The sequence below is a fragment of the Podarcis liolepis genome (assembly GCF_965112155.1).
Source record: "Podarcis liolepis genome assembly, chromosome: 1".
NCBI lineage: Eukaryota > Metazoa > Chordata > Lepidosauria > Squamata > Lacertidae > Podarcis > Podarcis liolepis.
The window spans coordinates 40,711,313-40,739,044 of NC_139554.1; the positions used below are offsets into that span (position 1 = coordinate 40,711,313).

The window sequence follows — 27,732 nt, forward strand, 5'->3', positions numbered from 1 at the left end:
AAATGCCTCAGTTTATCTGGAATTCATTCCTCAATTCCCCCACCCCAGCAATAATTCTCTACACAGTCAATAGTAAGGATGGAGGGATTTTAACTTATCCCTTTCACCCCCTTCCCCCCTTCCCCATCTGTTTAAATTTCATATATATCCAGAATCATTGTGAGGGAAATGGTTGAGCCCTGAGTATTTTGCACCTGGCCCAAGAACCCATAAAAAACAACAACTCATCCCATAATTTTTATTAGCTTTTCCCCAGTTCCACTCAAACATGAACACTCAGCAGCTTAATCTGCCCATAAGCAAATTTGTATCATGGGCTGTGCCCTGAGTCCTCTAATCACCTAGAAACTGCCCTCTTCCCTTCCTCATCCCCTGCAGTTCTATCTCTTTCCCCTTATATTGAATAGTAATTGGTTGGGCTACAGTGCTGGGTGTCATGTGTCCAGTCAATCTCTTTATTATGGCCAAGGACCAGTATTCAAAAAAGAAGCTTTGTACAAATTAAAAAATAATACTAAACAAAACAAAATAGAGAACCATAACAATAAGATAACTAGTAACTATACCATACTATAAAAGGACCTAGAGAATATAATTGTAAATTTGCAAAAAACAAGGGGGATTTACATGTGGCAGCACCATATTTGGCCCCTCTGGAAAGAGGCGGCTGTGTTCTGATCTGAAAAGAATAAAAAGCATAGAACGCATCCAATTGTTCCGGAAATTTCTGCAAACAGGGTTCAATTAAAATCTTATGCATGTCACAAGGAAAGGAGCAATACATTAGAATATGAGTTATCGATTCTACTGCTCCAGATTCATGGGATCATTTACGTTGACAATAAGGTTTAGGGTTGGTTTTTTTTAATTCCCCCTCCAGAACTGCTGATGGGAGAATGTATAAATGCACCAGGCTCTGCAATGTTTTTGAACGGAAAGCGCTTAATGATAACTCACTGGTTTATAGGACTGAAGTGCTCTGACTACTTGTTCATTCATTCAATTGTTTCTGTCAATGTTCTAAATACAAACTTTTTTTTTTCTTAAAGGGAAACTAGGCTGGCCTACTCTCATTTCTGGTCAAACAGTTTGTGCCAATAAAGCACTAGGAGGCAGCAGCATTGCCCCCAACAGGAAACAGACTACCTCCCCCCCACGGAATGGTTTTAAAATCCTGCAAAAGGTTTGTTACCTTAGATATGACAGTAACATAACCTGTTAAAAACCTCACCAGTCTTTGCTCTTCAGTTAGCTCATGGTTTTTAAACAGGAAGCCAACCTCATGTTTGGTGGTTTTCTTCAGCTTGACAGAGCTAATATCTAGGCCTGTATTCATGATGTCAAGCAGCAGAAAACCACCTTCCTGAACAGGTTGTGTAGCTACTGTAAACTCTAAATGGCTCTTTGTGCATCTTCAAAGATCAGTTTTGCTGCGCTCTCACCAGCTGTACACGGCCGGATGCAATGGATGGAGAAATGAAAAGAAACATGATGGCAGTTCAATGAAAAACACAACCTACAAAATCCGTGTTTTTTTGCAGTGTTTCACATGGCACACTGCTTTATGTTTTAAAGACAATAAAATTAAGGGTTCTTTTTATATCCCTATATGCACAATCTTTCACCTCTTTGTAGAAACTCTTATCACAGTCATAGTAACTATAGAGATATTTGTGGTGGTGAGCTTCATACACACACACACATATCGAGCTTCTGAAGTAAGATACACCTTATGGTTAAAATGGACTTCTGGGAGAGAGATTAAGACTGCAGTACTATGCACATGTACCTGGAAGTTAAACCTTTGATTGCAATAGGATTCACTTCTGAGTAGATATGCATTTGAAAAATTGTGTAAGAATTCAGTAAAAAGATTTTTTTTACAGATGCTTTTGCTCAAACTTTCCCCATCCTATGAAGTCCTATGGTTTCTTCTGCAATACTGCATTTTGATACGGTTCCTCCAAAGCCAGTGTCACTCTGACTTCAAAACTGTTTGAGCGGTGAATCCCAAGTGTATACAGTGAACCCATCTCCTGGGGTGATCCTATATGACTGGAGCAGATCTTGGGTGTGAGAGTCTCTCACTGTGTGTTTTTAACTTAAAGTAAAAAAGTAAAGGACCCCTGGACAGTTAAGTCCAGTCAAAGGCAACTATAGGGTTGCGACGCTCATCTCACTTTCAGGCCGAGGGAGCCAGCCATGGGATACGAAGTGGGGGGTGGGGGTGGGGGGGCGTGTCACCCCGGATGCCACTCTGGGGGGGTGACAAGATGGCCTCTGCCTCCCCCCAGCTGTAGAGCGGCCGAGGGGGCGCACAGTCAGTATGGGTGCCGCTCGCGCAGCGTCCGTACGGGTTGCCTCTCGCACAGCAACTATACAGGCTGCCGGGTGTGTGCACACCGTATGGGATGCCGCACGTGCGCAGTCAATATGGAAGTCGTGTGTGTGCCACCTGGCAGTTTGACCCTCCCCTCAGCGTCCCACCCCGGGTGCTGGAGAGGGTTCCTCCGCCACTGGAGCCAGTGTTTGTCCACAGACAGCTTTCTGGGTCATGTGGCCAGCATGACTAAACCGCTTCTGGCACAACGGAACACTGTGACAGAAACCAGAGTGCACAGAAACTCTGTTTACCTTCCTGCCGCAGTGGTACCTATTTATCTACTTGCACTGGTGTGCTTTAAAACTGCTAGGTTAGCAGGAGCTGGGACAGAGCAGCGGGAACTCACCCCATTGTGGGGATTTGAACCACTGACCTTCCGATCGGCAAGACCAAGAGGCTCAGTGGTTTAGACCAGTTTCCAGATGACTTGTTTATTGAGCATTGTTTGCCAGGGAAGTAATATAACTTCAGTCAAGCAACCCACACCTTCCAGTGCATTTCCTCATCACTTTCCTTACAAAAAAGGTCCTTTTTTTGGAAGCAGGCTGTTGTGTGAGATTGCCAAATCCATTTTAATTGTGCAACTTGAATTTCTCAGTATGCACTTGAACCCCACCTGCAAAATGGTGACAGCCTGGAAGCTCTCTGAGGTGGCAAGTGAAAAGTGTGTCTGACAAGAGACTTAAAATTAAGGGTGTGGTTGCTGTGTTGCTCCAACAAAATTATGAGAAAATGAGACAGGGGTGAAGGTGGGGAACAGTACAGGTTGTGAAAGATTCAGTAGCTGATAGTAGAGATAATCCTCTCTTGAAATCTGACAGTCTAATTCTAAACAACACATTTGTTGAGCAAACCTTTTATCAGTACAGTAGTACTTCCAAACTACTTAGAGCTCAGATTTTTGCTCATGCATAAGCCTCAATGAAGTTAAAGGGCTTTCAGTACCAGAAGACTTAGGTGCATGAAGACATTATTTCCCTTTCAACCAGCTTTTATTTATGAATTATAACTAGTATTATTAATTGTTGTTTTCTTTGTTATTTTATTTATACCCTGCCCATCTGGCTGGCTTACAACATATATAAAGCATAGTAAAACATCAAACATTAAAAACTTCCCAATACAGGGCTGCCTTCTGTGATGCCACAGATAAATAAGAAATCTGTTCAGTCCATGTTCTACAATTTGCAGAGCCACCCGCTGATGTAAATGATACTCTTTATAATCAGAACGTTGCTTCTTTTGAAATAGTTTATTGATTCACTACTACTGTTAAACAGTGCATTCCTATACATGTCTTCTCAGAAGTAAGTCCAACTGAGTTCATTAAGGCTTAATAACAGGTAATTGGATATAGAATTGTAGTGCTAAGGCTCCATGGACTCTACATCACATGGGTTAACATTCTATCAAGACTTGCTTTTTGTCTTGAAAGTTTTAAATGTCATCGTCTTAAGAAAAGAGCTTGGAATCTTAATGGTTTTCACTGACAACTCCTAGCTGAAGAGCAATTTTGTAGCATAATGGTTCTCACTGCATGCTTTTCTTCTCGCCATAATTTTAAACGCACAACTCAGTTTCCCATATCCACTTCCCACGCTGACTGAGAGAATCCAGTCTTTGAAGATATCTGTCTCTGACGCAGGGAGACAAAAATGAAAATACGACTAGAGATGACTGTGAACAGCAGCATTCAGATACAGACTATAATTTCAAAGAATAGACTGGAGATCAGCATCAGGCATCCCAATGTAGGGTGCTTTCAGATGTATTTATTAAGTATTCATTCTGATTGTTTTGTGGGGAGGTTAGATGACATTACATCACAACTGTAACTTCACACTTTCCAGTGCATTTTCCCTCTGCTTTCCTTATTGGGAAAAGACTGATCTTTTTGGGAAGCAGGTTTGTTGCACAGGACCTCCCAATTAACTATAATTGCACAACCTGAAATTGATGGTATATTACTGAATCCCATTCCAATTAGCAAGGGTCTGGAAGTAGCCTCAGACTTGACTCCACAGTGAGCTAACTACAGAAAGGCTGTGATGATCCTTTACAGATGAGTATTGCAGTGTACATGGTACTTTGAGGCAGAAAACTGTTTATTTACCAGGCAAAATAGGTTATGAAATAATGACCAGCGTTGCCAATAAAGGGAAAAAGAGTTTCGATATTTCAGGCCAGAGCTCCCCCTTGTGTTATATAGGCCACTTTACAATAAACAGAGACATATTGACCATGGTATAGCATACGAGGCTGTTCTGCTCTTTTAGAACCATCAAGGTCCTTTCATCCCGTGTTTGCGTCTCACATGACATAGTGGTGTCTTCTGGACTTTTTTCTGGCCACCTACACAGGCATGTTTCCCATTTGGGAGTACAATCCTATGTGTGTTTACTATGCCTGTGTTCTATGGGTCTTGCTCCCTATGCCTAATAGTGGGAGCCTTAAATCAAATGGTCAGTTCAATTTCCATTCTGCTCGTTATGTTTATACATACCAGGGGTGCAAACTTAAATAAAATATGGAGGGGCAGGTAAGCCCCGTCTTGCATAACCAATCACAAATTGCGGCACAGGAACACCATTTGAATGGCAATGCCTATCAACTTTTGAGAGGCCCAGGGCCCCTCAAATATTTTTTTGGGGGGGCGAAGGGACCTTGGACCCTAGAAGTTGGCTCCTAGGACAGTCATTTGCTCCTTTAACTGTATGCATTAATCTGGATCTGAATGGTTGTGCTGGCAGTCACACATCCCTACATGGAGGTTCCAGGCTGAGACTAATTACCGTATTTTTTGCACCATAACACTCACTTTTTTCCTCCTAGAAAGTAAGGGGAAATGTCTGTGCGTGTTGTGGAGGAAATGCCTACGGGTGGCATGCCTACAGATTTTCCTCCTCTAAAAACTACGTGCGTGTTATGGTCGGGTGCGTGTTATAGAGCGAAAAATACGATACTTCCTTGGTGACAAGCAATAGCCTTGCGCAAATGCTAACAACACTAGTGCCCTGCTTGCAACAAGCCCTGATTCGAGACATACAAACTACAACCTTTTTTTTTTTTAATGGCCTAAATATAAAATATTTTTTTGTGTTAAGCCTCATTCTTGAGTGGTGGGGTGATATGTAGTGTTCCATGTTAGGAAACCTCCTGCAGTTCAGTGAAAGTGCAGCACAAGCATGGTTTGGTTGGCATTGCACCAGACAAGGAAAATTTGCTCCCTTTTATCCTATGTGAGCAAGATTATTCGAGCCAACCAAACTCTGCTTCCTGTCGGCCACCGTACTCTTCTTCCCCTAGAGATAGGAATATGTAGAGTAACAAGCATATCTGAAAAACAAACAAACAAAGGGACTAGGAATACAACTGTTGAAATCAATGGACTAAACTTTGTCCTAACTAAACTTATTTTAATCGGTCTACTTTGCATATGACTTAGTGCATGGGTAGGCAAACTAAGGCCCAGGGGCCGGATCCGGCTCAATCGCCTTCTAAATCTGACCTGCAGACGGTCCGGGAATCAGCGTGTTTTTACATTAGAATGTGTGCTCTTATTTAAAATGCATCTCTGGGTTATTTGTGGGGCATAGGAATTTGTTCATTATTATTTTTCAAAATATAGTCCGGCCCCCCACAAGGTCTGAGGGATAGTGGACCGACCCCTGCTGAAAAAGTTTGCTGACCCCTGGCTTAGTAGGTCCCACCCAAATAGCCTTGTGGACCTTGTTTGAGAGTGCAGATTGTGAACTGCGAGGATGGGGAAATAAAATGAATAGAAGTCCACAAAGTAATAATTACGCAATTCACTGTGTTCATTCTGATGTTGAACTTTCTCGATAACATATACATACTTGCCTTGGTAACAACCTTGTTTGTTGTGTTTTAAAATTATGTTATTTAGTTGCAAACTGCCTTGAAAGGATTTCTATTCTGAAAGGTGGGATATAAATGATTGTAGCAACAATTAGCACGTGGTGTGATAAAAACCCTTTGTCGAAATTCAGTTCAAAGGATAGCACTGAGTCTCCTGACATATTTTAAATCAGTGGTTTAATGTTGAAGTCTCCCTTTGAGGTTCCTTTGACTTTGAGGTCACTTACACTTTCAACCTGTCACTATTTTGGGGTGGGATTCAATCACATACCAGCAAATTCAGGTTGGACAGTTAAAGTTGATTTAGAACTCCTGCGCAACTAACTTGTGCACACAAACAATCCCCCCCCCCCCAAATAAGTCAGTCTGCCTGCAGACGGTTGATTTTCTGGTGTGTTCTACGCTGCAGCTGTATACATGTAAGTACTGTACATTATCAATCACTTTCCTATATAAGGTGATGCTTTTGTGTCCATTATGTAGTTGCACAGCTGAGTTCAAAAAGTAAAATTCCTGCATGGTCTGGCCGGGAAATAGTTGTAAAACAGGGAATGGTGAGGGTGAGGGGAAAAGATATGTGTTAGTTGTCACCTCCCTCATAAGGCCAGTAAGTCCAGGCTCTAATTTCCAAACTGCACTGCTGACTGGCCTTAGTTACTATGCACCTTGACTTGAGTGTGTGTGCAATAAGCTGTTTCCATTCAGACAGCAAAATATTTTAGGCCTGCCCTGGATGACTCCTGGCTTTAGTGTTATGAGAAGGAGAAACACTTCAATATGAGGATAACTTTCTCTCTCTGCTTCCTTCCTCCAAAGGCAATATGGCAAAAATAATATTCAGCAGTTTGCTTCTCCTGCTGCTAGAGCAGAAAACATGGCTTGGGTCATCTAAAAAAAATGTCCCTAAATCAATGCTTTAATATAATGAAAGCTGCACGTGAAAAGAACATGAACATTTGCCCTTGCTGCTTCTTTGTAGTTTGGGAGGAAGGGAGGAAGGAATGATGACACAATGTTACTAAATCACAGCAATCATTATGCAGTCTGGTGTTACTTTATTGATTATGCAAATAATGAGGCACATGGTAGAACAGTACCCATAGTTTACAGCACAATTTGGCATCCATGAAGTATATATTTTGGTTTATTTTCCCCTTCTCCCCTCCCTCCCCCTTCCTATAAATTCTGTTACTGATACAAAATAAGCAATACACATAACTACTATACATAATTTCTTATCTGTCACAATTTTGGCATATACACTTGGATACATTCAGAAAAAGTTTATTTGAATGTTTATTGCTTTATTTTTATTTTTATGTATTTGTTGTGTGTCATGTGCTCTAAAGTAAACAAAGATACATAATCAACCGAACCATGTTAAACAGTTAAAAGATGCACATGAATAAAAACTTCGTTACAAAAAATAAATAAATCACAGCTATAATTAAAGTTCTGCTCCCCCCCCCGTTGTCTCCCGTTGCGTGGAAATGGTCTGTAACAGGCTTCCAAATCAAAGGATATTCAGTCTTCACGTTCTTGTGTCTATGTTTGCTTTATTTTTGAAGTGCGAGGACCCTTTAGCTGACCTCGCGAAACGCCTGAATTTCACGAATCCTGAATGGGAAAACTTCGGAAAGAGAAGCCGACGCTCGTAAGCGACACGTTGTTACTCCCCCCGCTTCCCACTGCAACCGCCAATATTCTAGTCGCCGTGGCCTAGAGCGAAGGCTGCCAGCAACCATACCAGGCGTTTGCCGAGGCACGTCCTTCGGCGCCAGCCGTTAGGGGTCTTGTGATTTCGAACAGGGAAATGAGCCAATCGGAGAGGAGGAGGGGCCGGGAGGCGCTCAGTTTGAGGCGAGACGCGGCCGACGGAGGCCACGGCGGAGAGCGGCGGCGACGACGACTGGGATGGAGGCCTTGGAAAGTCGCGGAAGAGGGTTGGCGAAGCTGGCGGTGCAGCAGCAGCTCCGAGCCGCCTATGGGATCAAGGTGAAGAACCGGCCGGCGAAAGGGAAGCCCTTGCCCGCCGCTGCCGGGGAGGGGAAGGTGAGTGGAGTCGGGGGAAAGGGGGCGAGGCGGGGCGGCCGCCCTCACGCCAACCGGGGAGCCCTGGGGGACTCGGAGCAGGGAAGCCCGGGGCTTGGAGCTCCCCTTCGCCGCCCGGTTTGCACCGGGTTCAGGCGACTCGGGGCCCTTCTCAGCTTTTCCGCTGTCCGCCTGCTGCGCGGGAGGCGAGAAAAAAGTCGGGGGGGGGGGAGTGTCTGACCAGATAGCTGAGCCTTGTGCCACCACGTCCACCCTTCCGATAATAATAAAAATAATAAATAAGTAATAATAATATTACTTATACCCCGCCCATCCAGCCACTCTGTGCAAAGGTGCGCTAAAGTCCTTCAAAAACAAAAGCACTGGGTTGAGAAGGCGCTCTTAGAAGGCGACCCGCTTGACTTTGGGGGGGGGGGGGAACCTTCTTAAAAAAAAGGCTAGATTTGCTGTGCAGACTTCTAGGTCCTTACTCAGGCTGCCTGTCCTTTGAATAAGGAGAAACTAGCCAGTCATGTCAGCCTCATCTTTTTGAAAACGTAGGAAGCTTCTTCATACTGAATTATTGGACTCCCTAGCCTTTTAGTATTGACTCTTCAAGAGTTTAGGATCCAAGATCCGTATTTAAACCCAAACGGGTATTTGTGGGGAGGGACTTCATTTTTTATTTATTTAAACCATGTAACTTCGCAATTCTGGTTGTGATTACTGTAGATCAGGCTGCAGGTGAGAGCATACCACCAGTTGAGATCAAACGTCTGACTGACAGGGGCTCTTGATTTCCAGGCAGGATTCTTTCCCAGCCCTTCCGGGAGATGCCAGGGACTTGCTGTGGCCTTATTAAAAATGATGGGTTGCATGAGGTGTGCAGTCTGATCCTATGCATTTTTACTCAAAAGTAAAGCCAGCTGTGTTCAATAGGGTCAATTGTGAAGTATGTCCCGTTAAAGCCAGTGGGAGTTGCTTCTGAGTAGCCATGCTTTGGATTGTGCTGCAAGGTGTGCTTTCTTTATTTTCTTGCATAGGCCAAGGGAGAGAATGTTCCCTTTTCTCAAACTTCAGAAAAAGCAAACCTTAGAAATAGGCTGGAGTGAGGATGCGTTGATTCAGTGAGGACTTGTCTTGCAGGCATAATAGTGGGCTTCTTTCTTCCTCAATATGAGTGAGAAGATATTGCAGTTCAGCAAGGCAACAAAAGACCTCTGTTGCATAAATAGTAGTGTTTTTACTCCCAGTAGCTATGTATGGAGCGCTTCCGTCGCTTTCTTTTTTAGGAAGCAGTAAGAATAGATGTTGTGGCTTTATTCTTCTTGTACATAAACATGATAACTACACAGGAGCCTATTTCATCAGACTCATCATATATGGAGTGTTATCCAGAGTTAGCAGGTATATGCACATACATGTGTGCATGGGAGGGGGGATTAGCTGTGAGGCCACAGGCAATGATTTTAAAAATACAGAATAAGGGTTGCATTAAAACTTAAATGTATGCAACTGATTGTAGTGACCATTCACAAAAGATGGATGTGCACTCACATCAGGATAACTGTTAAAATCAATACTGCTTTGTATTGATTTAAACTGCCCTGTGATCTTCGGATGAAGGGCAGTATATAAATTTAATAAATAATTTATGAATGGTCACTGTAATTAGTTATATACATTTATACTTTAATGCAGTTATCACTGTGTTTCTTGCAACACAGTTACCTTGATTTTATTATGCAGCCATCAAAAGTACTTTTGAGTGGCCACCTTAATTAGTTTACACAACTTTCAGCTTTAATGTAATTATCACTGTCCGGTGTTTTTCATTGAGCTCTGATCTCATAGATTCCACCCCCCTTCTCTGCTCCCATTTCCTACCAACCCAGGATAAAATCCTTTCATCTGATGAAATAAGCTCAAACCTGTGATAAGAAGTTGTTGTTGTTGTTATGGTTAGTTTTTAAAATATTTAAAATATTAAATTATGTGAATCACTATCATAGGGTAGAATGGAAGCAATGATTTGTGTTTGCAGTTGTGCACAATAATTTCAGAAATGTTTACATCACAAAAAGTTCTTTTAGATAGGTCTGTTGGCACTAGCGAGTCCCTTTACATCCAGTACAGAGTACGTGCAAGTTAATTCTGCTGATGCAAGTGCTGTTCATGCACTTCAAAAGATATTAAGACAAGTTTAAAAGGGTGTTTAATTCATAAGAATCAGTAGTTCTAGTATCCTTTGTGCACTACCTCTGTGTTCTGCTACTTGTTGAAAAAAGTTGTTTTGTTTTGTTTCTTAGGGCAAAATATTTGGAATAGCTCTTCATGAATTACCTCATCAAGATGTGCCTGAATATGATCGTATACCTTGGTAAGCAAAACCTATAATATAGCAGACATAAGGCATAATTAGGTCTTCATGCAGTTTATTCTGGTAGAAACATAAAAGTGAACCTGGGGAGAGAATAATTCGTGCAACCAGTTTGTTTCTGTCCCCCACCCCACAAATGGTTTGTGCCAAGAAAGGAAAGTTATTCATATTGATGAGGGAAAAGGAAATTGCAACATTCCCATGATCACACCAGCAGGCGTACAATGACCTTTTGTCCTGATAGAAGGGAGATCGTATGCTTTTCTAATAGAGCATTGTGAAACAGTGCTGTTTGAAATTGTGTAACTGGAGGTGGTGAAAAGCAATTGCAATAGATAACATTTGGGGAGAAAAACTATTTTTTCATTTGCAAGCTATTGGTCAGGAGCACAAGATGCAGGACAGCTGAACTGATTAAATCTTAAACTGCCCTGCTTAACCCCACTTTTGTGCCTCCAAGTTCCAGGGTCTGGGCTTAGTGCTTGCGTTTCCACAGCCTGCCTCCCCCCCCAACCTTTTTGCTTCTTACTCTGCCAGAATTATCAAACTGTCAAATTCTCTCCAGCTGTCAATTTGTATCCCCCCCCCCCCCCAGGCAGCTTGACACAACTGTTTCAAATATATATCCAAAAGAAGGAAACAGTCTCCAAGGTCCAAGTCAAATTGTTACTAAATCTCCATGGCTGTAATGTCTCTTTGTCTCCCATTCACAAAAACGTCCCTTGCAGAACCTGTCTGCAGAAATCAGAAGCTGACTTCCTTTTTGGCTTCCTTTTCGCCAAATCAGTCAATTTAAACCTAATTTTTTTATATAAAGCTTTGTTTGGCTTTTACGTCAAATTGGAAGATCATTTGCTTCTGGTGACAGTGTGTGGTTTTGTCAATAGAGTGTGTTGGATCCGTGAGCGGACTCAAGCCCCTTCCCTTTCCCCCGTGTGCAAAATGATGTTACTTTCTGATATATATCAGTATGGACATAATTTAATATTTCTTTGTTTGCAAAGATTGAATTCTTAATGCCAAACACACTGATTGTTTTTCGGTTTTTCCTTTAGCTTCTTAGTTGAGGCATGTAAATATTTGGAAGAACACATTAGCACTGAAGGGCTCTTCAGAATATCCGGATCAGTTGTTCGCATAAAAGCATTAAAGGTACAGTAACAACTGTCTTTCTCAGTCTGTCTTTCCAAGTAAAGTGCCTAACAATGCTATGCATTGTACAAAATTAAAAATAAGGCAGGTTCTGCCTACACTCCCACTTAAAGTAAATGGTTAACACTATCTGTGCCTGGTCTTCTATCCAGTTCTGTGCTTTTTCACTATGGCAATGTCAGTTTTAAAACTTATGTATTTTATTTTTAGGGTAAACTGGATCAAGGTGAAAACTGCCTGTCAACTGCTCAGCCCTGCGATGTTGCAGGGCTTCTGAAGCAGTTTTTCAGAGAACTCCCTGAGCCCATTCTCCCAAGTGACCTGCAAGAAGCTCTCATCAAAGCCCAACAATTGGGCAGCGAGGAGAAGAATTCTGCCACACTGCTGCTTTCCTGTCTTATGAATGACAGAATAATCAATATACTCAGATATTTTTTCATGTTTCTCAAAAAAGTGTCTCTAAGGTAAGTTGTGCTTACTATTGGCCCTCTGTGCTTGGAATAGCACTAAAATGTTTCACATCATGGGAGTGCAGTTTTTGTTCCTTGCCTTTTATTTAATTTAGTAGGATATCTTTTCTTGCCACTTAACAGGTAGCTAGAAAAACACACGTGCGCACGCTATTTTTAAAGAATAAAAACAAATCTCAGGGGGTCTTCCACAAACAAAAATAAATATGTAGATATATGAAGCAGTATAATCTCCACCCCAATCATCTGTTCCCATACCAATGATTCCCATGTAGAGGAGTTCCTTCCTAACATCAACCCAGTTTCTAAACGACTACACTAATTTAAGGCTAAACATTCACTTGGCCTTTGGGTCATAACCTGTAGTTTAGAAAAGAAAGATATATCAAATATAAAAGTACTAACATACATGCACTACTCCCCCCAAAAATAAAGTGAGGAATAAAAAACTGCACTGAAATTATTAGACAAACTGTTAGCAGATTGAAATATCCCCCCAAGAAAACTTGATCTTTCTATAAAACTATTCTGCAACCTGTATGCTTAGATTTCATGAAATACTTTTATTTCATTTCTCTTGAGTGCTCACAGAGCTTAGGTGTCTTGCCTTGTCTATGAAGGAATAATATCTAATTTTAACCAAATGAACCTTGCTTCTTCCCCTTACCAATGCAGGAACCAGCTCTTGAGTTAAATAACAATTGCTGAATGGCTGTATCACTCCATCAGAGTGTTCCATCAGAACAGTATACTCAAATGCCCCACCCATTTCTTTTCCCTTGGTCATGCTGCTTACTCTGAATTTCCCTTTGTGTCTCTTCCTCCCTACCCCAGTACTTCCCCAAATCCAATAGGGAATGTTGAAAATGGTCCCTTCTTAATCCCGTGCCAATATGAGATAATTAACAGCAATAGTTAAACTTGGGAAAGCATGGCATAGGTTCCAAAGTAGCTCCCACATGACTTGAAGTGCTTTTTTACGTTTTTCTCCTTGCCCAAGGTGGCTGCAAGCTTGAGGAATCAGAATCTTGTGCTACTTAGGATAAGCTAGTTGCAGAAGGTCTAGAAAATAGCTGTATTAATGAGCCAATGCTCAAGAGCTCTTCAAGTGCAGTGCTGACTAGCCGTTTGTGCAGGGGAAATAATAATTGTCTGCAGTCTTAAAATCAGAAATTGTATACAGTCATACCTCATGTTATGTCTGCTTCATGTTAACGTTTTTTCAGGTTGCATCCCGCGGCGACCCGGAAGTACTGGAAAAGGTTACTTCCGGGTTTCGCCGCTCGCGCATGCACAGAAGCACCAAATCGTGCTGCGCAGATACGGCACTTCAGGTTGCGGACTTTTCATGTTGCGAACAGGCCTCCAGAGCGGATCCCGTTTGCAACCAAAGGTACCACTGTACTAGTATGAAACTTCTGATGCCGTTCTCTTTTTGGTTTTCTTTTCCAGATCTGCTGAGAACAAAATGAGCAGTAGCAACCTGGCAGTTATCTTTGTTCCAAACCTCTTGCAGTCAAATGAAGCCGACAAGATGTCGGCTCATACAGAGAGAAAGCTTCGTTTGCAGGCGGCAGTTCTGCAGACGCTTATTGATCATGCAGAAAAAATAGGTACTGTGATAATTTTGTGTGACATAGACATTTTTAGCAGTTGTGATATTCCTTGCACAGGCAGCTCCTGGGTTGGGCGCATCTGAATGATGTGCAATTGCGAACATGCGCACGGCATTGGACCCAGAAGTAGCGCCCTCAAAGTCATAAAGACATCATGAAAAGGGACAGGGATGGAGTGGGCTTATGGAATGGAATCCCCGCATAACATGCATAACAATTGTTCCCTAATTCAGGGCATGTACCAAAGTTCATCCTGGAAAAGATACCTACTATGCTTGGCATTGATGATCCTGTCTCCACTCCTTCGCGGCAAGAATATGAAGAAAGTGAAGGTGAAACTCCAGGTGAACCCACAAGGAGGAGGAGGAGGAGGAGCATGGGAGGTGAGTGTGCTTCCCTTTGCACTTACCTGTAATAAGGGGAAAGTAGCTATACGAGAACCTTCAAATTGCTAAACTAAAGGGGAAAGTACACTTACATTTAATGTTAATGATAAGAATGCTTAATTTCAGTGAGCCGTGTATGTGGAATGTATTTTGATTCTGGGAGCAGGTTGCTTAACAATTGATCTAGGGATATATATTTAGACCACACACCTATAAATCAATATGTGTACTGCTTTGGTGTTTTTGTCCAAAAGTGGTTTCTAGTCTACCTTATGAGCAATTTGAATTAGTAGGAAATAGTTGGACAGGAATAGAGCATTTAAATTGTCCTTGGCCAGTAAGTAGCCTGCTGTTTGTTTTGTTTTGTTTTGTTTTTTTAAGGAGCACACTTTTGCATCTATTTATCAGTATTGATTTGTACACTCATATTTCTGTGTCCTCTATCAGGTGGCAAGGGAAATTTGATTATTTGGCTATAGATAATAGAAAAGCTAGCTGCTCTTGAAACCTTAACTGTGTTGCCCTTAGTAACCTAAGGGCACTTGACCTTGAGATTGCAATCTACATATGTAACAGATTGCAGATTTATCAGTGAACAGGGTAAATATGATGTAAGATCTTCACTATTTCTTATTTTACGTATATATGGGCAAACCTTTAGCACTAGTGAGCAGTTGCACTAGCAATAGTGCTATTTCCACATCTGAGTTTTAGATATACGCTGATGTAATATTGGTCTTTAGCACATGATTGCTTACTATGGCCTGATTCACACAATGCTAAGCTAAACTATGGCATACTGTGAATAAACAAAAATAAAGGTTCTTGGATCAAAGATCATGACTAGCTGCTGTAGCTAAGCATGGCTTAACTTAGCATAACATCTGTACCCAGGCTTGTGGTTGTCTCACTCCAAGCAAACCATGAGCTGCAACCAAGGTTTGTTTTTGGTTTACCATTTGTGGTTAATCTTAGGCAGACAAGCCCAGGTTTGGAAGTAACAGGGTAAACCATGGCTTAGCCTTGGATAGTGTGCTGGCAGCAGCCAGGGTAGAGCACAGGAGTCATGATTTTTGTTCCAGTAACCTGCTAGTTTGCACTAAGCCATAGATTGGCTTATTAGTAGTAGTAGCAGCATTATTTAAGTCTTTATTTATTTATTTATTTATTTCCCACCACATGTTCCTAGGGCAGGTCTCAGCAAATTTAAAGATAAAATATTAAAAACAGTTTGAAACAATTGCATGCAAATTATGTACAAACTGGACCCGTGTTTTGAGTTTGTGAATTTTTTTATATTTGCTTTTTCCCTGTGTTCATTCTGTTTAATTTATTATTTTTGAAAAGTATTAACTGTGCAAAGAAAATTCTATGTCTCATTTTGCTGGGATCTCAAATTGTTATGGAAGGATTATTTAACACTTTGGTCATTTTAACCCATTTCTTTGCAGGGAGCTTACTTCCCAGCCTTGCTGGGCAGATTAAAGGGAGGGAGTCCAAGTGGAAGAAAATTATCCTGGGTCTTCCAGCTAACCTTCAGAAAAAAACCTTTAAAAAAGTTTATTGAAGGGCGGTGGGGCCTAACAACATTGTGCTTCATAGTTTGGCATGGGCAACATACAACCCACAGAGTGGAACTCTCATTTGTCCAAGGCAGGATCATGTAACTAGGCTGCTTTATTTGTCCTCTGCTTCTGTTTTCGTCCCTGCCTTTGCCCAAAGCAGAGTTCCTCCTCTACTTTAGAGCTCAGGCCTATGTACTTTTCCTTAATTCTTCTTCCTCTCCCGTCCCCAGTTCTCCTGCACTAAATTTCCCCCTGCAGTGTGTACTTCTCCCTTAAGTAGCTGAGGGGTACATGTGGGGAAATGCTTTCCTTTCCTTTTGTCCCTTACTGCAACCTTCACCTCCTGCTTGGCTCTGTGGCACCACTCAAGAAACTCCTATACAGTGGTACTTTGGTTCTCGAACTTAATCTGTTCTGGGAGTCCGTTCAACTCCCGAAACCATTCAAAAACCAAGGCACGGCTTCCAGTTGGCTGCAGGAGCTTCCTGCACTCAATTGGAAGCCGCGTTAGGACATTCAGCATCCCGAAAAAGTTCACAAACTGGAACACTCGCTTCTGGGTTTGTGGCATTCGGGAGCCGATTTCTTCAAGAGCCAAGCCGTTTGACTATCAAGGTACCACTGTACCTTCAAAAAGGGACAGTTTATCCATTTAAAAGTTCTCCTTTTTTTATTAGAAAAAGAATTCATTCAAAGTTTCAAAGATTCTCTCACAGCTGATATTAAGGAGTTTAGTTCTGAGTGTCCAACCCTCCTACAAGTGTTCAAGCTGCTTTTCCTCAACTTCATCTGATTTTCTTCACATCTCAGTCCATCACTATTCCAAGGAAGGAGAAGTTGTCAATGCTGACCCTAAATCTAGTCAAGCTAAAGTTTCACATGAGCATTTCTGAACACCAGTCTCCTGATCCCCATACCACATCCAAAAGGAAAAATCTACCCAAATCCAACTTCCCCTGCTATATGGGTCAAAACCCAGAATATTACCTCAGCCAGGATATCTCCTGCCACCATCTCTTCAGAGAGAAAAGAGGGACAGTGAAGTGACAGAGGACTCTTGGAGCTATATGATGGCTTAATGGTTTTGATTACAGTATTTACTTGACAACAATGATTTCTGCCTTAGGTTTGCATTCTTTTGAGCAGGATCCAGCACATGGCACTTCCAAAGAAGCTTCTCTTCTGCCAGCAACAAAATTTCCTTAGAGGATTTCCCCTATAGGTTTTAGATACTTGAGTCAAAGTGGACCATACATTTAGGCAGCAATAAATTTAACAGTGCGCACAATTACGGCATGGATAGCCTAACATTCCCTTCAGATGTTGTTGGGCTGCAAATCTCATCAGCTTCAGCCAGAATAACCAGTGGCCAGGAATGATGGGAGTTGGCATCCAGCGACATCTGGAGGGCACCACATTGGCCATCTGTACATTAGAGCAACAAGCCCCATAATAGCCCTGCTGTCAGGGTTGGAATGGAATTGTGATGCCCCCTTCCAGGAAGGGGCAAAAAAAGAAATTTGATTTGACCTTAAAGAGGGTTATGAGGCCCTGGCTTTTCCCACAAGGGCAGCTTCTATCCTCATAGCAAGAGCCAGCCATTTGTAGTTCAAGCACTTAACTCCAGTTCCAGACTTTGACTAGATAAGCTACACAGGGACCACCCCGCAATTATCTAGATTGATGCCACAATGGATGTGTTAATTTTTCACCAGAGCCATTGTGGTTAGTGTTGTAACTAGAATGTCAACATGGCTAAAACACTGGAATGTAGAATTGGCATCCCAAAGTAATCTAGCTTTAGTCCCCTTTAAAGAAGCTGGCCTCCTTGGAGAGGAAGCACTGAAGGAGGTTTTAGCAGAGACACAAGGATTTGCTGTCTGTTTCCAGAAGAAGGCAGGCTGCAATCAAAGAGACAGTCCTTTTCCTTTTGTCAAGACTCCAGGAGCAGCAAACCTTTTTGGCACTGTCATTCCTCAGAAACCAGAGCTTCACAACTTAAACCCAGGGCGATGCAGGACCTCTGGAACATTTGTACAAATATGTTTTTTCTCAAATTTCCTCAATGGCTATCTTTAACCATCCCGTAGGATAGTTCATCTGGGGTGATCACCTGTATGTTCTGGGGTCTCTTATCCCTCTCACCAGTGAAGATTATCAGAATCTGGCAAGTGATCTCTCCACTTTGAAGATCCATAGCGAAACAAGCATCAGAATTCTTGCTTTTACCTAACCAGGCATGCAACAAGGTCTTGGGCAAAATGGCCTCAAGCAAGAAGCCTAAGGTCTTCTCTTCTTTCAGCGCCAAACCTTTGGGTTCATATCCTCATCCAAAGAGATTGATCAGAGGGGCTTCCTTAATCTGCCTGCCCACCAGTTTCCTTCCTGGCAATTAAACATGAACTTTTATGCTTTATCTCACCTGCTGTTTGAACTCCTTAAGGCAGTTCCAGTCCATCTAACCTTGCTCAAAGCCACCTTCATCACCATAAGCAAGATTCATCTGAGCCCAGTTCCTTATCAGTTAACAAGAACCTCTGAATCTTCCGTAAGGCTAGAGTTATCCTGAGAACTGATCAGTCTTCATCTGAAGGTTGACAACATGTTCCACATATCCCAAGAGTTAATTTCCCCCTCTTTTGTCCCAATTCTAGTCATTCTCAGGAGCATCCTTGGCATAACCTAGACATTAGGCAGACCCTTGAGTTACTCATTTAAAGAGCAGGGGCCTTTAGATAATCTTATCAGCTGTTCCTTTTTATTCTGTGACCCTGGTCATAGGAGGGCATGAGAAGTGACTGGCTTCACTGTAGCACACTGAATCAAGGCCCACATAACATTGGCCTATGAATCCCAGTGCTTACCCACTCCATTGTGCATTACTGATATCTCCATTTTAATGAGCCACTATTAAGATAGGTCTATACATGCAAGAAGAGTTCTCCAGAACCTACTACTTCCTGACTAGGCAGCCACCTTTATTTCTGCCTGCTCTTTGTCTATCTATAGCTTTTATATGTCTCTCAAAATGGATTCCTCCCATGCCACACTGAGAATGGAACATCGGTTTCTTTCCTTGAATATTCCTTCTTGTTTGGCAACGTAGAGATATCCATTGCCACACTCAGTTGTGGCATTATTTTATTCAAGTAGCTGTTTGCTTGCATGCATGAAAACTCCCAATCGAAGTTTGTTTGTGGCAGGCTTTTTCCTTTTCCTACTACTATATGGCTGCCCCCACCCACCCACTTTTCTTATCTAAACCTAATGTTTCTTACGAGATCCCTTCTACTTGGACATGGTGCCGAACTGGAGGAGGAGCCAGAAGGGGAGGGAGAGGATAATCAAATTGCCTAGTCACAAGTCCCTGCCTTGGCTGAATGAAAGAGATACAGCTTACATAGTCACTGTCTCCACAGGCAAAACATGAACCTTCATGGTAAGGAACCCAAATCTTGTAACTGAATACTTTTAAAGGTTCTAGTGAAGTGTTTCTGAATACCATTTTCCATTTCACGGGGCTGGCATAAATGTGCTAACCTAAGAGGTAGGACCTTAGAGCGAAACAAGTACTTATTTCAATAGTTGTATGCATCTTCGTCAGCACGACTGGGATTCATTGTGCTGAAACAGTAATTTTTTTAAGGATCAGCTTGGTAACGGCACATAACAATTTTGACAAATTGGGTTTCAGCTTAAACAGAAGTACAAAAATTGATGCATCATTAAGAAGCTATCCTTTCTCTTTTTTTAATAACAAAAATCACTTTATATTTAGAAATTGAGCAATATAAAATTCCTAGTAAAAGCTTGATTGCTTGGTGTGTCTTCAATTTCAGATATTGTTAGTGGAGCTCTGAATAAACTTAAATCTAACAGAACCCCCTCCACTACACCACAGAAAGACAGGCATGGTAGGTATAGTGCATTTGCATGGAGCACTTCATACCTTGTCCTCAAGACTTGTGCATTTTATAACAAGACTGTGCTCGGATAGGGTGCTGCAGATTACTATAACAAGTCTGTAATACTGGCTTGCTTGCCCTTGCCGTTGCACTTGCACTGATTGTAATGGTCTGAGTTTCAGAGTTAGAAACTGGGCTGCTTTTTGCTACTGCATACTGGGGCTTAGGTCTCATTGATATGCTATCCATCAATGCAAATTACTAAAGAATCTCTCTTAACTTGGGTACATTTTCCTTCAGAAACATTGCTTTTCTCCTAAATAAATTTTGCCAATGAGATATCCTTGTCTAACATTGCAAAGAGTGCATGGCTTTCAATGTTTGTCATCTGCAAGGGGAGATGAGACTTTCTAGAAGTTATGGAAATAAAATTTGTGTGTTGTTTTTTTTAAAAGGCAGGAATTTACTAACTGCAGGAGGAAGTAAGCAACCACTTAAAAATGTTTCCTATCTGTATTTTCTATTAACCTATTATTTCACCTATAGACCTGCTCTAGCTACTAGTGCAAATACCAAGTTCCACTGTTTCAACTGTACAGCAGTTTTATCTTGTTGCTGTCTGCCATTTTAAAGCTTTTATTTCATCTGTTGTTTTCTTTACAGTCTTTTCATCAGTGACTCCAGTGATACTTACACCAAATTTTAAACGTAAATGTCCAGCTGATTCCTCTCAAAGTTTCTCTAACAAGAAAAGGCGATCTATCAGGCATAACTTGGCTCTTGAATTGCTACCAAGTAGCCTTTTTAGCGTTGGATCAACACCTGGTTCAGGTAAAGTAATGATTATTTAAATATTTTCTCCAGCCTAATCAGTTCAGAATTCTGTCCCTCGTGGTAACCCTCTTTACCTTACAAAACTGTAGAGTTACTGCAGTCAAACATGGCTACATAAAGATGACTGTTTTGCATTTATTGTTTATGTTCCTAATTGTACTTGCATTATGAGCCCTCTCATGCATTGGGCTAAGTTATGGATTGGCGCCCATGGGAGACAAATCAGCTTCCCTAACATATGTATGAAAAAGCATATAAAGGAGAGTGGATGGGTTAAGTCCCAAGAGAGACGTTCTGTCTTCAATAACTGATTTGAAAACAGTTAAATACACAATTTCTTGAACAACTTTAATGAGAACTTACAAATTTTCAGTGAAAAATGGAGACCCACATCATAGGTTTTTAAAAGGGGAAATAATTTTGTAGTTATTTCAACAATAGATGATTTAAACACTTCTCTCTAACCTATTCACAGCTCATTTTGAAACAAGCCCTAATGTATCTCTTGACGCACCTCAGAGTTCTGTGTCTATCTCAGTCAGTAGTGAAAAGCACCTGCCTAGTGTAGGAAGTCGAAGAAGCAAAAGAATTGCCAGCAAAAAAGTACATAGGTAAGTTTGTCAGAAGATTGGCATTACAGGAACAGAGGGGGAAATGCTGCCTATGTTTCATGATGTTTAAAGAAGTCTATATAGAACTCTAAATTTTCTAGATTAAATACAATTTCTAAGTGAAATGAGTTAACTGAATTCTGTGACCTTGGTTCTTTTAAAAACTGGAGTTTATATTTTGGCTCCCATCCTCTCAGTGCATCATCAAATGTATTTTCAAATCATTTAATGGGGTAGAACTTTGTACAGTCTTTCACACCGTCTCCCACAATTTAGGTATAAATGGCCTGTTTTATGCTTAAGGGGTGGTTACTGTGTTGGAGCCAAACTTAATCTGTAAATGGAAGGACCTTATATCAACATAATGCTTTTATCCACCACATTATTCACTGGGGTCTCTCAACTCTCCAGAGCAGATTTTTGAAGAGCACAAAGGGAACTTGTAAAAGCTGCTTCCTGCACCCTTTTTTGCCAGTAGCAGTACCCCTTGAGTGAAACTCTACTTGGGAAGCTCCCACTGGCAGAAGCAAAGTCTGGATCCAAGCCAAATTATGTACATTATTAGACTTAAAACCTAGGGTATTTGAGTTCAGGACAATGTGTACTCGGCTTATTTCTGATTCTTTTCAGGGTTGAGTCTGGAAAAATGGGTTGCTTTTCTCCTAAGGTTAGTCGGAAAGAAATGGTGCGCAGGTCATTGCGATTAAAGTTCATTCTGGGAAGGAGCAGCAAAGAGGTACTATTTAACATCTCTTGTTATTGTATTAGACTCTTAAGAGAAGTGATTACTTTCAGTCTTGCGGAGCTTTCAGTTAATTGTTGCAACTGTAGAGAATTTTTTTAACGTTAACCGATTTTTAAATGCTTTTAAAGTAATCAAATATTTCCATGACCCATAAATTCAGGCCGTTTGTATGCGTTTTTATATTACTTATTGGTTTTCTGTTGAGTTTTTGTCTTAGTGATATTGTGCAGCACTCTGAGATTTAAAAAAATATTAAGTACCGTATTTTTCGGACCATAGGGCGCATCCAGTTTTTTTGGGGGGGAATCAAGAAAAAAAATCTGATGCGGCCAGTCAGTCCCTTCTCCCTCCTGTGGAAAAGCCCGCAAGAGCGCACAGAGCTTGTGTGCGGCTCTTGGGGGCTTTTCCCGCCTGCCTCCCCCCTGCATTCGCTCCATAGGACACACACACATTTTCCCTTGCTTTTTAGGAGGGAAAAAGTGCGTCCTATGGTGCGAAAAATACGATATTTATAAATGATTTTAAGTAAACAAACTGCATTCTCTGTGCAGATATGCACTGGAACTGAAGCAGGGAGCCCATCTCTCTTGATGACTTCTGATCTTGTTCCAATTGTAATCTCTAGTTTCCAAAAGCCTTTCCCAGGCTACAGTATTTGTGTTTTAGGTTGTTTTGAACAAGTAAGTAAGTAAGTAAGTAAGTAAGTAAACAAATAAGGGGCTGAAAGGTTAATCCATATGATGGAGAATGTTTGGCAAATGTCACAAATTCTAAATACTGCATGCTGAAGTCCGTGAAGGCCTGTACTACTGCCATTTCTCTGTCCCTTGTTCACCTATTCAGCTAGCTCCAAATAGCTGATCCCTGTTTGTGTTCCTCTTCTACAGCTGCTTGATGTCTATCTCTTGCCATTTGCAGCTTTTTCTCAGTTGTAGCCAGTTATTCCTATAGACTTTGGATTGTGGTGCTACCATGAATTCCCAATGCAAAACACTACTTTTTTCCATTCACATGACAGACTTAACATTGCAAGCTTTTCATTGCATTCCTTGTTTAAATATATAGTACAGCAGCATCTTTAAATTCTGGTTCTTTCCTTAAATTGTAAAAGCAGTAAAGCATTTGTGCTGTCTACATAAAATAAACTTTTTTTTATCCTAAAAAGAATACTGCAGTGGAACATCTGCCTAGCAACAGATCTGAAAATGTTGGTCGTCGACTTGCAAGTCAACAAAATGTTGAAAGTGGGGTGAATCATGGAAAGACAGCTGCATTTTTAAGCCCATGTGTTGGTGAATATATAACAAAAAAAGGTAAATTTGGTTTACCCTCTAAGTGTCAAATGTTGCTTTCTATGTTATAAATAAAATTACCAAGCATGTCTGAAACAGGTATGGCATTCCAATCATGATACCAGTTTCAGACAATTTGAGATATTGCCCAGCCCTAGTTGGGACTGGTGCTTTATAGCTTGTTCACTGCTCAGCCCTGACTTCAAATGATATGAAGTGGCCTAGTTTGCAGATGACACCAAATTCCTTGGAGCAGTAAACTGGTTGGCCACTCTTATAGGGACTCTTGCTTTCTGATCTTCAAACAGGTAGATACTATTCGGGCTGAATGCTAAGGTCACAGATTTTTATTGGCTGTTTGATCTTTAGAGAAGGAGCTGAGATGATCTAAGCTGATCTTGGGCACACATGTTCTGAAAGATTGCTGAGAGAAGTATTAGTGTGGATCAAGGCAGCAGCATTGTGTGCATGTACTTTCTCTTTTCCTAAGGAGAATTTGATAGTAACATCTATAGGTTGGAGTAGGGCAGTCCACAGACCAAAATGAACACACATATTTATGAGCACAAGTGATTATTTTTCTGGAGCATCCAATCTCGTATTTGGTATAAAAGAAGTAACTATAACAAACTATATGGTCATTCTCGGTGCTTAAATGAATCTTGCTCCCCCTTCCTTCCTGAAACCTGAAATGGCACCAGAGATTGAGGTAGTGATCACCAGTTTAATACCCATTGTTGTGTTCCCAAGGTTAGGAAAAACGTAAGTGTGGTGTGTCTGTTCCTTCTGCATTTTTTCTTGGAAGTGGTGTCACCTGTGATCCTATGGTAGAAAGTTTTACTTTATACAGGCAAACAGGCAAATGTGTTATTCAGATGCCAGCAGCCTTGAACTGTGGACACATCTAGAATTTTCTGAGAGTGCTGCGGGTACCACCTCTCTGATTACTTCACTCCCCACTCCAGACAAAAGAGAAAAACACATCATCATTATGTTTTGCTTTTCCAATGGGTCTGGGTAAAAAGTCGAACCAAATAGAATTGCGGCAGATCTTGAATTTTTATCATTTTACACAAGTCCTGCCCCCAAAATCAATTGTCAAATAGAAGCTTATGATGGTGGACTGCACAGAAAAATTGCAGATCCAGTTCTTGCCAGCACCACAAGAACATTGATCCAAGGCACAGATTCTCATGACAGTTTTGTGGTCATCCTATGTAACTCTCAGACTAATCATGGAGTATATATGTGGACCCAGAGATTACCTATTAGTTGATGGTGGTTTTGAACAGATCCCTTGTAAAGAGTGTGCAGATGATAAGCATTTGTACCACATATCCATGTTTATGTGCTATGGCAATACTGGAAAACAACGGGTTTTCGTGGTTCAATCAATTGAGAAAGATACAGGGGTTTTGGATTATTTTTTTATGGGATGTGGGGAACCCAAGAATAAACTGGAATTTTAAAAGGCTGTGTTTTACTGTGTGCACGCATGCACATGAGCTATCTCCTGACACTTGTGACATGGCACTTTTTACCTACTGGTCACTCCATTTTCCTTTCCTCAAGCCTCCCAGATTGCTTCCCTTTCCCTAGTACCTCAGTGATTACTCTGCTTTCTGTTCAGCTGCTGGTCAGATCCTGATTTCAGCCTTGAAAAGCAGGTAGAGCTGAAAGAGGAAGTGGGAAGGAGCATCACTTCTGCCTTCAACTCTATGTACTTTTCAAGGGAGAAAAAAAGGCAACCCCCATTTTACCTCATGATTAAGAGTGCAGTGAGCAGGTGCCAAAGTCCTTAATGGCACTACTGCAACAACAGGCATCCCATTGGCGATCCCAAGTGGTTTCAGTGTAAATTTAATCAGCAAGATTATAACTTTCTGATATACTTACTGTGTGTGGTTTTTTCTTTTTCTTTTTAAGATTCCAAAAACATCAGCAAGTCAGAGGAAAACTTGCAAATTGAAAACCAACATAATGAAACAACCTACCGAATGTCCTGGACTGGCCCCAGTACTGCAGGGTCTGAGAAGACTAGCAATAGGGCTGCTGCTTTAATGGCATGTCGTGAAGCAGAAACCTCTTTTTCTGAGCCTCTTCTTACAACTAGAATACCACCAATCATTCCTGTTAAGTCAAGACCCGCTGATGCAAGTTCTGAACAGGAAAGCAAAAAACAACAAACTTCTTTTTGTGAGGATGAAAATGATTTGACTGCAGACACTTTATTGAAAATTAAGACAGCATTTTCTGAATCGGGAAGCAACCTTCATAATTTATTTGAAACTGAGCCTTCAAAGTTAAATTTAACACAAGGTACAGCATGCTTTTCAGAACTCAATCTAGAGAAAGAGCTCTCTAAAGCCCAAGCTCAGAAATTGACAAATGTAGAACAGAAGACTCCATTTGTAGGTTCTGCGAATAAATCAAACGTCTCCGACAAACGTCTGCCAAATATGGATCAAGTCAAAGCTGTAGACAGTTCCCTCTTCCCAAACAATACAGAGACTAATCTTCCAGTCCATGATCTTAGCAAAAGTGAGGGATCAATAAAAAAGGAGCACTTGACCATAATGACATCTCCAGGGATGCATTTAAATAGCACAAACACCCTGAAAAATGAGACATTGGAATCGGATGAAAAAACCGATGAAGAATTTAGATACTGTTACTCAGAAATTAAAGAATGTCTTGAAAAAGGGGAGCTTCTTTCTCAGTTGCCAGAAGATGGCGACAGAAACAATACATGTTATCTACACATGGAAACTATTGAGAAATCTACATTTTCCCCTCCAGGGAAGGTTGCTGACCATATACATTGGTTCAACAAACTTTCATTAAATGAGCCATGTTCTGCAACCAAAGCCAAATCACCACTTAAGTTTCAACGTACGCCTGTCCGTCAGTCAGTACGGAGAATGAACTCCCTCTTGGAGGCTAAAAAGCCGTCAGTTGCTTGTGGATTAATAAAAGCTGGCAATGACTGTCCTTCTCTTGTTAAATCAGTGAGTTTTGAAACCGCATTGCCGTCCTACATGGAAAATACCTCTAGTACATCTACAGCTTCTCTGCTTTCTTCTGAATCGACCTGCAAGCAAGAGTCTACTTGCAATCGGTATTCTCTGCCTTCCAAATCCTGCCCACAACAAATACATCCATTACAGCAAGCCAGCAGGCCTGGTACAACCTGCAAAGAGACACTAACTACCAGTCATCAATCCAAGTCAGTCCTTGAGGACCTAACTAATCACGAAGCACCAAAAGGTGTTGTAAAAACGAACACAAACGTAAATATTCTGGTTGCTACACCTGACAAATGTGATTTCAGGAGAAAATTGTCAGAAAAGAAGGTTCGCTATAGAGGGTCTCCAAAGAACCCAATAGCTACAACCAAACTCCTTCCAGTTGTTAAACCTCTTGACTTATAGGTTAAACAACCCAATTCCTGGCATGTTTCCTATAGACTTCAGTGGTCTTTGTATTTAGGATTGTAGCCAAAGTCTCTTGTTTATCTTAAACTATCAATCTGCTTCTTTATTTTTTTAAAAAAATCTGTCGTTTTTGTTTTTAAATAAGATTCTTTCTTGAATTGAGAGGAAATGTAAGCTGCAACTGAAACTTGAATAAGTTCTGTTGGGTAGTGTTTACCTTGTGGCTTCTAATAAGTATTTGCCTTTCATATTTTGACTGGATTTTAGAGGGGGTGGGAAAGCTTGAAAATGCTGCTGGTTACGGTTAATTCAGTTACGAAGAATCTGTTTTTAGTTGATCTTGTAGTGTGAGAAGTTTAAAATTGCATTTGTAAGGAAGTGCATTCCTCACTTGCAAAGTATAACACTGTGTTTGCAAGTCTTGGTTCACAGTCATGAGTCTCACAATATAGTTAGTTCTTACAACATTTTAAGTGTCTGTAAGGTTGATATCGGGTACTGGTGCTCAGGTAAAAGCAGCTGTTAAGAAGCTCACAGCTTGTCTACTGATCGGAGGTGCATTTTTTTGTTGACTCAAACAAATAGCACCAAATAAAAACATTGGCAAGTTAAGCAACTATGTAATTGTAGGTGGATGCACACAGAGGATGCTAGCACAATTTACGGTAAATATTCCAATGCTGCTGGGTGCACATTATTTTCTAACTGCAAATTGGGGGTAGGGGTATGCGCAAAAGAACTTGCAGGTCTTAATTTCTTAAAGTAATGTGGTACAGCAAACCACATGATTAAAAATAATGAAATATTCCTATTATGTCACCACAATAAAACTGTATAGAGCCATACTGTTCATTTGCACAGATATTTTGCTCTGTCTGCTGTAATATTGAAACTATTCAGTTCTGTTTATAGTATATAAATTATTTAAACTTGAAGTTGATTTTTATTTAGCTTTTCTATGTAATTTGATTTGGGATAGTGCTAAATTTATTTTTTCCAAAATAAAAAACTTTTTTTTCCTCTTTAATGTGTGTGTGGTTCTTGATTCG

At 41.0% G+C, this 27,732-nt stretch overlaps 1 protein-coding gene across 2 annotated transcripts; it reads left to right on the forward strand.

The window, feature by feature from the left end:
- Positions 1 to 7,828: 7,828 nt before the first annotated feature.
- On the forward strand, positions 7,829 to 27,710 carry ARHGAP11A (Rho GTPase activating protein 11A). Of its 2 annotated transcripts, XM_083506494.1 has the most exons (12): positions 7,829 to 8,314; positions 10,603 to 10,673; positions 11,729 to 11,825; positions 12,036 to 12,289; positions 13,748 to 13,908; positions 14,145 to 14,294; positions 19,702 to 19,776; positions 20,431 to 20,598; positions 21,077 to 21,212; positions 21,843 to 21,948; positions 23,123 to 23,270; positions 25,176 to 27,710. In XM_083506494.1, exons 1-12 carry the CDS (start codon positions 8,177 to 8,179, stop codon positions 26,678 to 26,680), a joined length of 3,009 nt encoding a protein of 1,002 aa, XP_083362620.1. In that variant the 5' UTR covers positions 7,829 to 8,176; the 3' UTR covers positions 26,681 to 27,710. The 2 variants fall into 2 exon arrangements, with proteins under 2 accessions (XP_083362620.1, XP_083362621.1); XM_083506495.1 differs by lacking the exon at positions 19,702 to 19,776 and having other exon boundaries at positions 7,884 to 8,314.
- The last annotated feature ends 22 nt before the right edge of the window (positions 27,711 to 27,732 follow it).

Coding starts and splice junctions, on each gene's coding strand:
- ARHGAP11A (XM_083506494.1), top strand. CDS start 8,177: ATGGAGGCCTTGGAAAGTCGCGGAAGAGGGTTGGCGAAGCTGGCGGTG. Junction 14,295..19,701: donor GAGGAGGAGGAGCATGGGAG/GTGAGTGTGCTT, acceptor CTTCAATTTCAG/ATATTGTTAGTGGAGCTCTG. Junction 23,271..25,175: donor TGAATATATAACAAAAAAAG/GTAAATTTGGTT, acceptor TTTCTTTTTAAG/ATTCCAAAAACATCAGCAAG.